Source organism: Enhydra lutris, unplaced genomic scaffold (genome assembly GCF_002288905.1).
Source record: "Enhydra lutris kenyoni isolate GAN:26980312 unplaced genomic scaffold, ASM228890v2 scaffoldscaffold18, whole genome shotgun sequence".
Classification (NCBI taxonomy): Eukaryota; Metazoa; Chordata; class Mammalia; order Carnivora; family Mustelidae; genus Enhydra; species Enhydra lutris.
The window spans coordinates 15,790,259-15,805,448 of record NW_019154102.1 but is presented as its reverse complement, the minus strand read 5'-3'; the positions used below and the strand labels follow the sequence as shown (position 1 = coordinate 15,805,448).

Here is a 15,190-nt window from a genome sequence, read left to right as displayed (position 1 = left end):
AAAGATGAGAATTTTCCGAGGGAAAAATAACAAAAGAAATTGCTATCCAGATACTTCAAGTAAGCAAAGAGCTATAAGGCCAAAATCTCAATTTCTTAAAAAAAACAAAAACGAAACTGAGATATAATTGACATACGTTATATTAGTTTCAGGAATACAGCATAATGATTTGATATGTATATATTGCAAAATGATCACAGTAAGTCAGTCTAGTTAACAGCAATCACCACACATAGTTACAAATTTTTTATTTCTTGTGATGAGAGCTTTTAAGATCTATTTTCTTAGAGATTTTTAAATATACAATACAGTATTATTAACTATAGTCACCGTGCTATACATCTCCAGGACTTATTTATTTTATAACTGGAAGTCTGTATCTTTTGACCACTTAATTTATTTGGTTGCTTACGTTTTTAGTAATAAGTTCAGGTGTTCATCCACAGAAAGGAAAACGTGCACAAATCTTACGCAGATGATTAAGTAAACAAACTAACCTCACATTTTTGTGGGGTTAGAGTCAGTTTGAGAATGCTGACTTTCTGGTAAGAAATGAAAAATTTACTTTCAAAGTAAAATAGGCTAAATTATTCATAATTTTCTTCCTTTTTCTTTTTGTGATACTCTTAATTTTTAAGGCTCTCAAAACAAATCTTCATCTAGTAACACTTTCCCAGGAGCATTATCAAGTAGATGGCTAATAAGAAAAAACTGCTCATAGCTTCCTTTTCTACAGTCAATTAATATAAAGAGATTATTTACCAATTACCTACATTTTCAAGTAACATCCACAGCAATATTTTAAAAATTTTATAAAAGTTCAGAGTTAAATGCAGTACTTACAATGTTAACCTCTTTTACCATAAATCTAAGAAAAAGTAATCTTGGTTATTTCAATCAAATTTCCTTTCTGGAATATTAACAGGTTAAAGAAAGAAAGAAAGGAAGACAGAAAGTAAGGGAGGAAGGAAGAAAGAAAGAAAGAAATCTGGAAAAAAAGGACTGTTTTGAAAGTAAGGAGGATTTTTTTTGTTATCATCATTTTGCTTTCAATCTTAGCCCAAAAACCAAAGAACAGTTTGGACCTCTTTTTCAATTTGTACAACAGAGATTCCACTACTTGTTTTCTACAATTTATAAGAATGTTAACAAGAATATGAAATATATTGAGCTCTGGGTTCTCAGAAAAAAATATTCAGTGAGAGGGAAGAATATTTCTCAATAAATGGTCATGTATGGCTTTTACATCAAGGCTTGAACCTCTAAGGCTCACCAGACCCACATTTATTAATTAATTTGACTAAAACCATTTTATAAGTTTCAAAGATGTCTTCTTGGTTGACTCTTCCCTAAGTAATAAATTATTACAATAAAGCTGCAACAACTGACAGTCTCTTGACCCAAGGAAGATATATTTTATTAAAATATTAAGATATCTTATGGGTAGCCTGAAAAAAGGAAATTACTAAAAAATAGGGACCCAGATGATGTCACAGTGAAAAGTAGAAATTTGAAATGACAACTGCACCATTTTTGTCTCATTTCTCAAAACAAAGACTTGCTCCCCATGTTTGTTTAACTGAATTAACAGCTATGAATTCTAAAAGACTCACAACATTCTGTCAAAGCAGAATTTGGACAAAATGACTTGAAGGCATTCTACTCTGTCCAGGACAGAATTGCTGCATCCAGGTAAGATTCAAGAGGAATGTCATTCTAAATTTTACCATTAAAAACCTAATGTTCTCTGTCATTTGGGGCTCCTGGGTAGCTCAGTCAGGTAAGTGCCCAACTCTTGATTTCAGCTCAGGTCACGATCTGAGAGTCCTGAGATCAAGCGCCACGTCAGGCTCTGCATTCAGTGGGGAGTCTGCTTCTCTCTCTCTCTCTCTCCCCCTTTCCCTCTGCTCCTCTCCACGCTTGTGCATGCTCTCTAAAATAAATAAATCTTAAAAAAAAAAAAAAAAAAAAAGGAAAAAAAAAAAAGAACCCGACATTCACTGTCATTAATAAGTGAGGATTCCTGTGCTGTCCCCAACAATGTAGCAGGTAGGAGAAACATTTTAGGAAAAATACCAGTAAATCTAATCCTCTCCTAAGGGACTTACATTAATGTACTTTTCCAGCATATTCTGGGAGAGGAAGAAACTGCAGGCCACAAGCTGCCTTCACAACAGCAGGGTAAGAATGAAAATCGCTTCCAATTCAGTCATTTACTCAGCAGGGCTTACCCAATTCCCTACCTCAACTTCCTTCTAAACTTATCTTCCAGCCCCTTCCAACAATTTCTCCTTTCCAAAATCCATCTCTAAATTCTATTCATTTTCCAAACCTATCAGCAAAAATAAAAGTCTGATGAGTGAGCCAACCAAATCTCAGGAAGTCTTAAATGTATCTTCCACATCTACACAGTTTTTGCTTATCTTTACAAAACAGAATCATACTACAAAATTTTTATTTTTCAGTGGATTTTTTTCATTCACTTTAAAATTTACTGTCATTTTATCTTCACAAAAATCCCCTGAAGTGGATTATCTGTCTCTCTTTTTTTTAACAAGCAAGTGAGCTCAGAAGTAACTTGTCCAAAATCAGAAAGCTTGTAAGAGGCTGAGTCAAGACTCAAACTCAGATTTGTAAGATTATATAAAGCTTATATACTTTATTACCTTATATCCAGTTATCAAGTTATAAACAACTTCAATCCACTAGTGTAATGCAAAAAATTCCTTTTGAAGTGGTCATACTTTAAAAAATTCATTATCTCATGATGTTACAAGTTCTAGGGCTATAAAGATCTTAATACCAGTGTCACCTTATAGTAAGATGAAACTAAATAGGGAAGGATTAGGTCAAAGTCAACAGTCTTGGCTTTGTATAAATTAGTTTACTCATTGTTTAAGATGGAAACCTTCTACTTCAATAATAAATTCATCAACAGGAATAATACACACTAGCCAAATCATATAATAACTGAATTAGGGAATTAAGCTCTTCAGATACTCAAAGTCAAATGAAAAGTGATTAGCTATTTCCACCACCTGGTAATACCATAATAATATCTTCATGTATCTTCATGTATCAAATGACGTATAACCATTTCAATTAACACTCAGACTCTGGAAATACTTCTAACTGAAGATGGTTTGCTTAGCGTAAGATAACTGAACAACTGGCAGATTCTGATCTTGTTCTTTGTCTTTAAAAGAAGCTCATTGAGATGAGTGTTATTTTTATCAATTGCCACTACAAAGCAGTGATTTTCTAGGGAGTGCTCTTTTTGACACCTCTGGGGTTGAGGAAAAGTTAGGCTTAGCACAGGGTATAACTCAGGATTGGGGAACAACCTGGATACCAAACTGTGTCTTTAGGAGCTACTTTAAGTCAAAATAAATCTTAGTGCTCTTCTCTGAAAGAGTCTGGAACAGAGAAGGATAAAGTACAGGTGCTGGGGGGGTAAAAATATTCTACCTGACACACCTACTCCCCAGAAAGTGTAAACATAAATGGACATTTGCAGGAAATTATAAGTAAATAAATACAGCCACAGTAAATCAACCTATGACTGTTCTTTGTTCTAGGTCTACCCTTAATTCTTCTCATCCCTCATCCCAGGTCTTTAGTCGCTGTCAAATTACGAAGTCCAAATCTGCTTTGTTCAAATTCTTTCTATCCTTCAATTCCCTACAGCCTTCAGCAGAGGCTGAGGTTTCAAATTCTGCTTGCTCTCTCCTGAACTCAAAACTGTACTTCGGGGGCACTTGGATAGCTCAACTGGTTAAGCGGCTGGCTCTTGATTTCAGGCCAGGTCGTGACCTCAGGGACCTGGGATCAAGCCCCTCCTCCATCGGGCTCTGCGGGGAGTGTGTTTGAGGGTTCTTTCTCTTTCTCTCTCCCTCTTCCTCTGCCCCTACCCCAGCTCATGCACATGCTCTGGTTCTCTCTCAAACAAACAAACAAATAAATAAATCTTAAAACAAACTGTACTCCAACTTCCTAGGTCTTTTGGTGGGCAAAATTAAGAGACATTATTTCTGAAACTTAAAAAAAAATCTGTATTTCAGCTTAACCTTCTTCTGAATAATCACCATAAAAGTAAAAGCGAAAAGATTCACTGGATAGTTAATTAGCTAAACAATGCATTTTTATTTAGGTGCTATTTATGTTAATCAAAAAACCAAGCTGACGAATTTCTGTAAATATTAAACTCACTGAGATAAAGAAAAAGCTTACCAAGCATTACTTACTATAGGACTATCTATTTAAAGTTTACCAAAGGGTTCTGAAAAATGTAATTGACCTACAAATCAAGCAAGCATTATGTATCATGAGAGACTCCTTCAGCAGGTACCCAATCTAGAAATACTTTCTGAAAAGCCTCCGCAGCAATTAATTTATCATACAAAATAGAGAAAATCAGTAAATACCTGAACTGAAGTGGCTGTTTCCTGTAAATGGCCACCAGCAACTGCTCCTTTGGAAGTTGCTGAAGGGACACTGTGCATTTTGGGGGTTCCTGGAGTAGCAATCTTTTCATCTGTCCTATGTGACTGCCAGGTTTCCTTTCGATGGTGAGATTCAGTAGCCTGCTGGTCTCCAAAAGCAGCCCAAGAGCAACTATCTTTCTGTCCACCCTCAAAAGCATTCCAATCTACAACTTGGCTAGGCCCAGCTGAACTGAAGTCCGCAAAATCATCGGAGTCTTGAAAAGCACTGCAGTCATCTTGAATATTTGGCACAGAATCGAAATCTCCAAATTCACCTTCTTGCCCAATTTCCAGTTTTGAAACAGGATCCGTGCCTGTCTCAGTAGACTTTCCTCTCAACTTACATTCCTCTGATAAACTATCAGAAGTCTGTTTTAGGTCGGACTCTGTAAATATAATTTCATCTTGGCAAGAAACAGCATTTGTATCCCCAAATTCTCCGAAGTCATCACCTGGTTCACTAAAATGTGGAAAGTGCTCTGAGGACTCTTCAAAAGTGATATCGCTCATTGAATCTTGAGTACCAGTAACAAAAGGTGGAGTTGTGCCACTGGCTGTGCCGAAGTCACCAAACTCATCCTCATTAGTATCGTTGCAAGTCACAAAGTCATTACTACTATCACCATTTTTTACACTTATAGAATCATCCAGAACATTTTCTTCTGTAGGATCAATGCTGGGGCTTTGGGAATAAGTAAACTTTCTATTTTCTTCTTTGGAAGAACCAACTTCATTATCAGCATCAGAAGCTTTAACAGAATCCATACATAGGTCAGCACACTCAGGAGTAAACAAATCAAGTTTTTCCTCAGTTTTACACTCTTCTCTCATACTGGATTCTGAATTATCAGCTGAGTCTGCCAAATTCCAAGGCTTTGACTGAACACTTGATTTTAAAAATTCATCCTGTTGCAATGCTGGAAGGCCTTGTTTTTCAGTATTGAAAACTCTGGTACTCATTATGCTTATTTCTGAAACACAAACCTGATCCTCTCCATCCATGTCTTCTTTATCATCAAAACTTCTACCCAAAGACACTGCTTTTACAGAATTCAGTTCACTGACTCTGTTAATTTTATTGTTTTCCTGAATGGTTAATGCTTCTCTATCATTTAAAACTTCATATCCTATTTCTTCTAGTTGTATCCTTTCCTTTTTGGAAAATGTGGCAAAATCTGCAAATTCCTCAGCAGGACTAGGTGCACAGTCTAAGTTATACTCAGTACTATGAGTGCTAAGAGGCTTTCTTCCTTTTGAATTGGCTACAGTGTCCAGATCTTCTGTTCCCTGAGGATTTACAGTTTCCAGTACTGCAAACCCATTTGTCAGAATCTCCAGACAAGGAGGCTTTTCACCATTGCAGCTCTCTAACTGCTTGTTTTGATGAACAACATTCATACCAGTTCTAAAATCTCCTGGAGAGAAACCTTCAGGTGTTCCAACATTCTGTCTCTGCTTCACTATAGTATTTAAATCTCCCAGACTTTCTACGCCATCAATGGAAGTATCTAACGTTTTAGATGAAATTATTTCTTTGCTGGTGGTAGAAAGTAAAACATCAGACTGTCCTTTTACAGGAGAAGAAAGTTCAGCTGTGATGTCTTTATCATTACCATTTTTAATGGACTTAAAGCTAGTAAGGCTATCTACATTTTCTGAGAAATCATGAATTGGCATAAAATGGTTTGAAGGTACAAACTCTTCCTTGGGACGAATATAATCTGGTGCATCAAAATCAACAAACCCTACACCAGAAGGGCTAACTTCTGAAAACCCACCAAATTCCCCAAATTCATCATCATCATCATCCTCGGCTCCATTGTCTAGTGGTGGTGGGGATGAAGAGTACATTCGAATGATGTCTGGCTCCATTGCTCAACTGCTTTCAAATAATTAATTTACACCTGAAAAAAAAGAAGAGGGTTGTTTTTTTTTTTTTTTTTTTTTGGAGGGGACACGTTACATATATTAAGGTCTTCCAAAATTCTCTCAGAGCTATTTCAAAACAATGCAAATTTACAGTGCTCTGTTTTGTATCTTTCAAATTATTTTTCTCTTAGTTGCGATTACTTTACACAGCTATAATAGCCAAAAAAAAATTCTCTCCTCTAGTGTATGTTTCCAAGAACACTGGTATTACATTACTGAACTTGAGGTTTCCATAAAAGCTGGAATAAACACAAAAGTGTATTTACAAAATACTCTCTCAGGGAACTTGCTTGTTCGCGTAAGTTCTCTTTCCAGTCTGTTGGGGATTCAGGGCCTGCCTTACGGATTTGTATGACTTCTTTATAAATAAGACATGAAAATTTTATCTTTAATAATTGCTACAATATATTCCTCACTTTGCTTTTCAATGTTTATTTCTGACCCAAGTTAATTTACTTTTTAAATAGACTAAAAGAGCAGTTTTTTTAAGAGCAGTTTTAGGTTCACTGCAACACTGAGCCGAAAGTACAGTAAATTCCTATATATTCCCCACCCCTACTCATGCATAGCCTCCTCTATTATGAACATCCTATACCAGAGTGGTGTATTTGTTACAACTGATGAACCTACACTGACATATACCACATCACTATCACCCAAGGTCCATAGTTTATATTAGGGTTTGCTCTTGGTGCTCTTCACTCTTGGTTAGGACAAATGCATAAATATGAATCCACCATCAAAGTATCACACAGAGTAATTTCGATGCCCTAAAAATCCTCTGTTCCACCCATTCACCCTTCCTTTTCCCCTGCCCCTGGCAACCACTGATCTTTTTACTGTCTCCATAGTCTTGTATTTTCTGGGATATCATATAGTTGGAATCATACAGTATGTCACATCATATGTAGCTTGTACATACTACATGACTGGTTCTTTCACTTACTAATATGCATCTAAGCCTCCTCCATGTCTTTTCATGGTTGATAGCTCATTTCTTTTTAATGCTGAATAATATTCCATTGCCTAGATGTAGCCCAGTTTATTTAAGTCAATTTAAAAAAAAAATAACTTTCAATACTGAAATCGTTTCTGACTTAAAGGAAGTTGCAAAAACAATTGAGTTCTCATGTATATCCCACCCAATTTCCCACAACGATAGTAGGGTAAATGATGATAGTACATGACCAAACCAGAAAACTGACATCAGTACAACACTATCAACTCAGCTACAGACCTTATTTAGATTTCACCAGTTTTGTATACGTGGGTCTGTGAAATTTTATCACATGTGCAGATGAGATTCAAATAATCATCACTGTAACTAGGTTAAGAACTGCTGCAAAATAGTGCAATAATATTCATCAATATAAAGTAACTCCCCTTGAGTTACCTCTCAATTCTCACACCCTCCCCTAAACCCTAACTCATGCCAGCCGCTGATCTATCCTCCATCATTATAATTTTGCTACTTCACAAGTATTACGTACATGGAATTAAAGAATATGTAATTCTTTGAAGTTTTTTTCATTTGGCTTAATGCCCCTGAGATCCATCCGTGTTGTTGCATGTCAAGAGTTCATTCTTTTTTATGCCAAGTAGTCCTCCATTGTATAGCTGCACCACAGTCTGTTTCCCCATTCACTCAATGTAGGACATTTGGATTATTTCTAATCACAAATAATTACAAATACAGCTGCTATGAATATTTATGTACAGACTGTTATGTGAGCGCAAGTTTTTAATTTTCTAAGATAAATTCTCAGGAGTGCAAATGCTTGGTTACAGTAAGTATAAGTTTAACTTTATGAGAAACTGCCAAACTGTTTTCCGAAGTTTAATTTTTCAGGGGACAAAGTGATCAACTTTTCATTAATAATTTTCATTATTTTGCTTTCATATAAGCTTGAGATTTAATATTCCTTTTTTTTTTTACTTTTAGTTGGTTTTCTTAAAATTTAAATTCAATTAGCCAACATATAGTTCATCATTAGTTTCTGATGTAGTGTTCAATGATTCATCTGTTGCTGCAGTTAGTTTTTTTTTCTTTTTTTTTTTTTTTAAAGATTTTATTTATTTATTTGACACAGAGAGAAAGATCACAAGTAGGCAGAGAGGCAGGCAGAGAGATAGGGGGAAGCAGGCTCCCTGCTGAGCCGAGAGCCTGATGAAGGACTTGACCCCAGGACCCTGAGATCATGACCTGGGCCATGACCTGGGCTGAAAGCAGAGGCTTAATCCATTGAGCCACCCAAGTGTCCCTGCAGTTAGTTTTTAATACATCTAGAATTTATTTTGGTATGTGATCTAAGGCAAAGGTCTAAGTAACTTTTTTTCTAAATAGCCAAGCAATTCTCATAATCCCGTTTACCGAATAATCCTTTCTATACTCATTAGTTCATGATATCTTATTTCTATAGACATTTAACTCTCAAATGGAATCTCTATCTGTATTATCCTGTTCCTTTGTAATAAAAAGTCAAAAGGGCCACAAGACAGATTTACATTAAAAGCAAAGGCAGAATTAACAACAAAAGTCCTAGAATAAAACCAGCCCATAAATTGATACTTCCAATGAACTGAAGCCCAAGGAATATTCCCTGCAATTCACAGTTGCAAAATTAGATATATGAAGAAAGTATTTTACTATAAAAGTCAACCAGTTTTGTAAACTCAAAAAACAAAACAAAACAACCACTTTCTTCCAACTCTCAGAATAAAATTTCATAAGATTTTCTAGCTATAGAAAGAAGGTACCTTAGAAGCCACTTAATTTAATTAGATATGAAGAAAATGAGGCCTATTGGTAAGCAACTTTCCCAAGGTCATACAGCTGGTTAGTAGAGAATGGCTTCAGAATTTTGAGAAGGATCTTTGAGGTCAATGAGTGGTCTGTCACTGAATGTTATTTGAAAGAAACTGAACAAATCATAAGAAAAAGATTTCATTGTAATATATCTATTTTAAACTGCCTTCCTTACAAAACCAGCATCTTAAAGAAGAAAATGATGGCTTTACTTCTGAAATACCTTCTTTTCTGCTGATTTAAAATAACAGTAAAAGATACATATAAGCCCCACTTTCCTCCTTTGTCCAGAGTCCTGATAACCCCTTCTAATATTTAGGTATACAGGGTAATTTGACCTCTAACAGTCTCCTTGTGATTATGAAGTTCCTATTTTTAAAAATTCTCTGATCGTTAATGAGTGTGTGGAGAAAAGGCCATTTGCACACACATATTGCTGGTGGGTGTGTAAATTGTTAGAAGGCTTCCAGAAGGCAATATGGCTATACTATACAAACTGGTTTTTTTTTTTTCCCTTAAAAGTAAAACAAAATGCTCCAAGGGATTGTTTAAGCAAATCATGCTTTGTCCTTCCAGTAGGATACTATGTAGCCATTAATATCATGATTCTTTTTTTTTTTTTTTTTTTGTTTAAAAGCATTCATAATGATGGCAACATGTCAAAAGGACACAAAAGCCAGCTTGAAGGGATTCTCAGTGGTAAAATCAGTGACAACTTGAGCATCAAAATAAAGATAATATTGGATTATAATCTACTGAATAAAAGAATCAACTCTCAGTTCCCAGATATAAATACGTAAGATAACTGAAGCTTCAAAATATCTTCCCAAAACATACTCAATTACAAAGGAAAAAAGTGTAACTTTACAGTGGTGGAGGGTGACACTTCATCAAGTGATCAAAGTGAACATCATTAGTAACGGAAATACTGAGATCATGTATTTATCACCTGACAAGATGCAACAAGAACACCAGACCACTCCTGGAATATTGCTGCCCCAAACACACAACCTCAATATATTCATGAGGAAACTTCAGACAAATTCATATTGAAAGACAGTCTACAAAACAACTGGCCTGTGATCTTCAAAAGTATCAATGTCATGAAAATTAAGGAAAACCTTAAGAACTCTTCCAAATTGAAGATGACTAAAGAGACATGACAAGTAAATTCAACACCTGATTTTCAATTGGCTTCCCTTTCTATACAGGTCATTTTTGGGACAATTGTGAAACCTGAATAGAGGGCAAGAGCAATGTGTTGATGCTAATTTCTTGATTTTAAGGGTAGTATTGTGGTTATGCAAGAAAATGTCTTTGGTTGTCAGAAATGCACACTAACATACTTGGGAGAGGTGAAAATAGCAGACACCTGCACACCCTTTGCCTAGCTCTCCCTAATGGTGAATCGTATATAGTTCTAGTACAACAGCAAACCTGGAAATTGACCATGTTGGCACAGTACTATTAACTAGACTACAGACCTTATTCAGTCTTCCCCTTTATAAAACAAAACAAAAACTTGCATCCACTTGTGTTTGTGTGTAGTTCTGTTCAATTTTATCCTATGTACAGATTGGTGTAACTATCACAACTACCAAGATACAGAATTGCTCCCTCTCCTGCACCCCATCCCTGGGCAACCACTGATCTGTTTTCCGCCTCCATAGTTTTGTCATTTCAAAAGTGTTATGTAAATGAAATTATATAGTATGTAACCTCTTGAAGGTGACTTTTTTCACTAAGTATAATGCCCTTAAGGTCCATCCTGGTTATTGCATGTATCAGTAGGTCAATTATTTTTATTGCTAAGTAGTATTCTATGGTACAGATACACCAGTTTGTTCAACTACTCATCAACTGAATGACATATGGGTTATTTCTGATATTATAAATAGTACATAAACTACATTAATAATATATGTATCAGTAGCATATTTAAATAGTACACATATTAAAGATGATGACAACATTTATGTACAGGTTTTTGTGTTAACCTAAGTTTTTATTTTCTGGGACAAGTCCCAAAAGTGTGATTATTGGGCTCTATGGTAAGTGCATGTTTAGTTTTGTAAAAGCCTGCCAAACTATTTTTCAGAGTGCTGTACCATTTTACTTTCCATAATACTCATAATACTTTTTTTTTTTTTAAGCCTTTATGTATTTGTCAGAGAGCGTGAGCACACAAGCAGGGAGAGCAGCAGGCTCCCCACTGAGCAAGGAGCCTGATGCGGGATGTGGGAATTGATCCCAGGACATGAGCTGAAGGCAGACCCTTAACTGACTGAGCCACCCAGGTGCCCCCATAATACTTTACTTTTTAAAGAACCAACTGTGATGTTTCTTATTAGTACAATCTGTTCATGGTTAACCTACTATTTTCTTAAAACTTTTCATTATTTGAAAAATGAAATATTTTACTTAGCTCAAGCTTATTTCAAATTCGGATGTTAAGGAAATACCAAGATCTGAATCAGAAACTTCGTAATCAAACCAACAACACAGAAAATACTACTTCTTGTCACATCTTGAAAAAGTACTCTCTTTCTTTCTTCTTCTAGATGCAACAGGCTCTGTCAGCCTCCCAGACTATGAACATTTCCTCCTTTTTCAAAACGGTGTCACCTACCGATGGGAAGAACTTGGGCTACACATTCCCCTTCAGCAGGTCTTGGCTTTGGTCCAATTCACCCTTCAAAAATCTAAGAAAATGCTATTCTCAAGTTTCAGTCAAGAATGCCAACCAGCCAGTGGGGAAGAGGCTTGAAACTTTCCAACGCAGTATAATTTGTTAGTTGAAGCATTATGTGTTAATTGAAGTAGTTGTATGATGAATTAGCATATTAAGTGTGACTTAAGACAAATTCTCCTTTTTTAAACACAGAAAATATGGACTTTAAATGGCTATTCCTTAATAGGAAAAAGAGCTAGATGAGCTACTTTAATACTGTGCCTGGCACATAGCAACCGTAATAAATATTTCTTCATCCCTCTTAATGGACTACTTACTTCACACCACGAGAAATTCTCTAATTTTATAATCTTAACAAACACATGCACATGAGTATGTGTGTGTAGGAAGCTGTGTTCAACTTCCCATTTTTATGCCTGCTTATTCCAAGACCTCTTAAACAAGTGATTGTTTAAACAAGTAATGGGGGTATCTAGGAAAGATTCAAGCTATAGGATACACAAAAAGTAGAACGGGGCTTTCATGCTTGGGTAATAAATGGGGTATCCTGAAGTTAGAGCACGCAGATAGAGAATTTGGCAGACCTTCTATACTTTGGAGATCTGTCCATCAGAAATCACATCCTTAATACAGAGCCTAGGGGAAAACATAAGTGAAAAACAGTAAATAAAAATGCAAACCAAAGATGATCTTCAGGGTTACAAACCATGAAAACCAAAGGATCTTTGGTTTGGTAATTCCTTTTTTTTTTTTTTTTTTTTTAAGATTTTATTTATTTATTTGACAGAGAGAGATCACAAGTAGATGGAGAGGCAGGCAGAGAGAGAGAGAGAGAGAATGAGAGAGAGGGAAGCAGGCTTCCCGCTGAGCAGAGAGTCCGATGCGGGACTCGATCCCAGGACCCTGAGATCATGACCTGAGCCAAAGGCAGCAGCTTAACCCACTGAGCCACCCAGGTGCCCTGGTTTGGTAATTCTTATAGGAGTCCAATACAGAGGGGCCAGGGGAATAATCCACAATCCTAGTAGCAATCAGCAGTGGAACCCTGAGTCCTGTGCCAGATTAGCAGCCAGGGTAACAAGGCATACAATGGGTGAAAGTGATTCAATATTAATCTCTCACAAGAAAAAAAGTTGTACCTGCTCAAGGAGTTCTAGCCTCAGGTCTGAAATGGTCATGGAAAAGAAGAGGTGGTAGGTCTGTAGGTTGAAAACCCTGGGGTCAAGTGGAAAGGTAGGCTTGGTAACACAGAGGAATGAAAGGAGGAATGGGGCTAACTATCTTCTAAAACTACCTGGCAATTTAAAAATAGCTTCCCAAAAGGAACAAAGTTGGAGCACTTAAGTTACCATATATTAAGACCTGGTTTAAAGCTACGTGTCATGTGATAACAAAAATGTCACTGCAGTGTGGAGGGGGAAAGGACAAGCTTTTTTTTTTTTTTTTTTTTTTTTAACAAATTGTGCGGGATCAAGTGAAAACCTACACAGGGGGAACAAATCTTTGATTCGAAATAATAACTCACAGAAAAATCAGCTCCAGACAGACTGTAGGCCTAAATGTGAAAGATGTGAAAACAATCAATGTTCTAGAAGAGAACTTAAGAGATTATTTTCATGACCTTAGAGAAGGCAAGCTGTTTTAAATAGGGCATAGAAAGCAATAATCACAAAAGAAAAAAATGATACACTGGACTTCATTAAGATTTAAAACTTCTGTTCACCTGAAGAACAACATTAAGAGGGGCACCTGGGTGACTCAGTGGATTAAGCCTCTGTCTTCAGCTCAGGTCATGAACTCAGGGTCCTGGGACTGCGCCTAGCACCAGGCTCTCTGCTCAACAGGGAGCCTGTTTCCCCATCTCTCTCTGCCTACTTGTAATCTCCTTCTCTGTCAAATAAATAAATAAATAAAATCTTAAAAAAAAAGAGTGTGAAAAGGCAAGCCACTGCCTGGGAGAAGGTATCTGTGGTACACGTAACTGTCAAAGAACTCATAGTCAGAATATATACAGAATTCCTACAAATCAATGTAAGACAACCCAACAGAAAAATGGTCAAATACTGAAACAGGTAAATCACAAAAGAGATTATCCAAACAGCCAGTGAGCATATGAAAAGTCATCAGGGAAATGCACACTAAAACCACAGTAAGACACTACTATACACCCACAAGAACAGCTAAAATTAAAACAATTTTAATCATAGCTACCAATGGCAATAATATTAACTGGTATTCTCATACTTTAATGGCTGGAGTGTAAACTGGTATACCCATTTGGAAAACTGGCAGTGTTTACTAACACTGTATCAGGTATGCACTTCACAAAAGTGAGTACATATAGGCACTGAAGGCATGTACAAGACTGTTCATGACTTTATTCTTAGCTAAAAATAACTCAAGTGTCCATCAGCAGAATGGTTAAAATGAATCATGGCACATATATATATATAATATATATATAATATATATATACAATGGCATACATTATGGATTATTATTACATTTAAAAACATGGATGGGGACGCCTGGGTTGGCTCAGTTGGTTGGGCCGCTGCCTTCGGCTCAGGTCATGAGCCCAGAGGTCCTGGGATCGAATCCCACATCCGGCTCCTTGCTCAGCGGGGAGCCTGCTTCTCTCTCTGACTCTGCCTGCCGCTATGCCTGCTTGTGTTCTCTCTCTCTCTTTGACAAATAAATAAAATCTTAAAAAAAAAAAAAAAGAAAAAGAAAAAATAAAAACATGGATGACTGGGGCGCCTGGGTGGTGCAGTGGGTTAAGACTTTGCCTTCGGCTCAGTTCATGGTCTCAGGGTCCTGGGATCGAGGCCCGCATCGGGCTTTCTGCTCAGTGGGGAGCCTGCTTCCCTCTCTCTCTCTCTGCCTACTTATGATCTCTGTCAAGTGAATATATAAATCTTTTTTAAAAAAATCGATGACTATTACAGACATGATGTATCAAAGAAACCAGATATATACACACACAAAGTATATATTGTGTGATTCCATTTCTGGGCATGGCAAAACTAAACTATGGTGATAATTCAGAATAGGGGTACCTATAGCAAGTACAATATTGACTGGAAGGGGGTAGAGAAGAACCTGGTGCGTGCTAATAATGTTGTTATCTCTTGATCCTAGTACTAGTTACATAGGCACATATATTTGTAAAAATTCATCCCATTATACATTTAAGACTCATACACTTTGCTGTATGCATGCTACAATAAAAAACAAAAAGTGTTTCTCAGAAAATCAACATACTTAGATTAACAACAA

At 36.4% G+C, this 15,190-nt stretch overlaps 1 protein-coding gene across 3 annotated transcripts in view; it reads right to left on the bottom strand.

Annotated features, from left to right (window-relative positions):
* Positions 1-15,190, bottom strand: part of LOC111147969 (aftiphilin) — a 64,456-nt gene that overhangs the window by 31,050 nt on the left and 18,216 nt on the right. For 2 of the 3 annotated variants that reach the window (XM_022504285.1, XM_022504287.1), the window contains exon 2: positions 4,425-6,388. In XM_022504285.1, coding sequence (XP_022359993.1) covers positions 4,425-6,356 — 1,932 coding nt within the window. In that variant the 5' untranslated portion in view covers positions 6,357-6,388. Of the gene's footprint in view, positions 1-4,424; positions 6,389-11,848; positions 12,579-15,190 lie in introns of those variants that run through there. The other variant, XM_022504286.1, reaches the window with a different exon arrangement.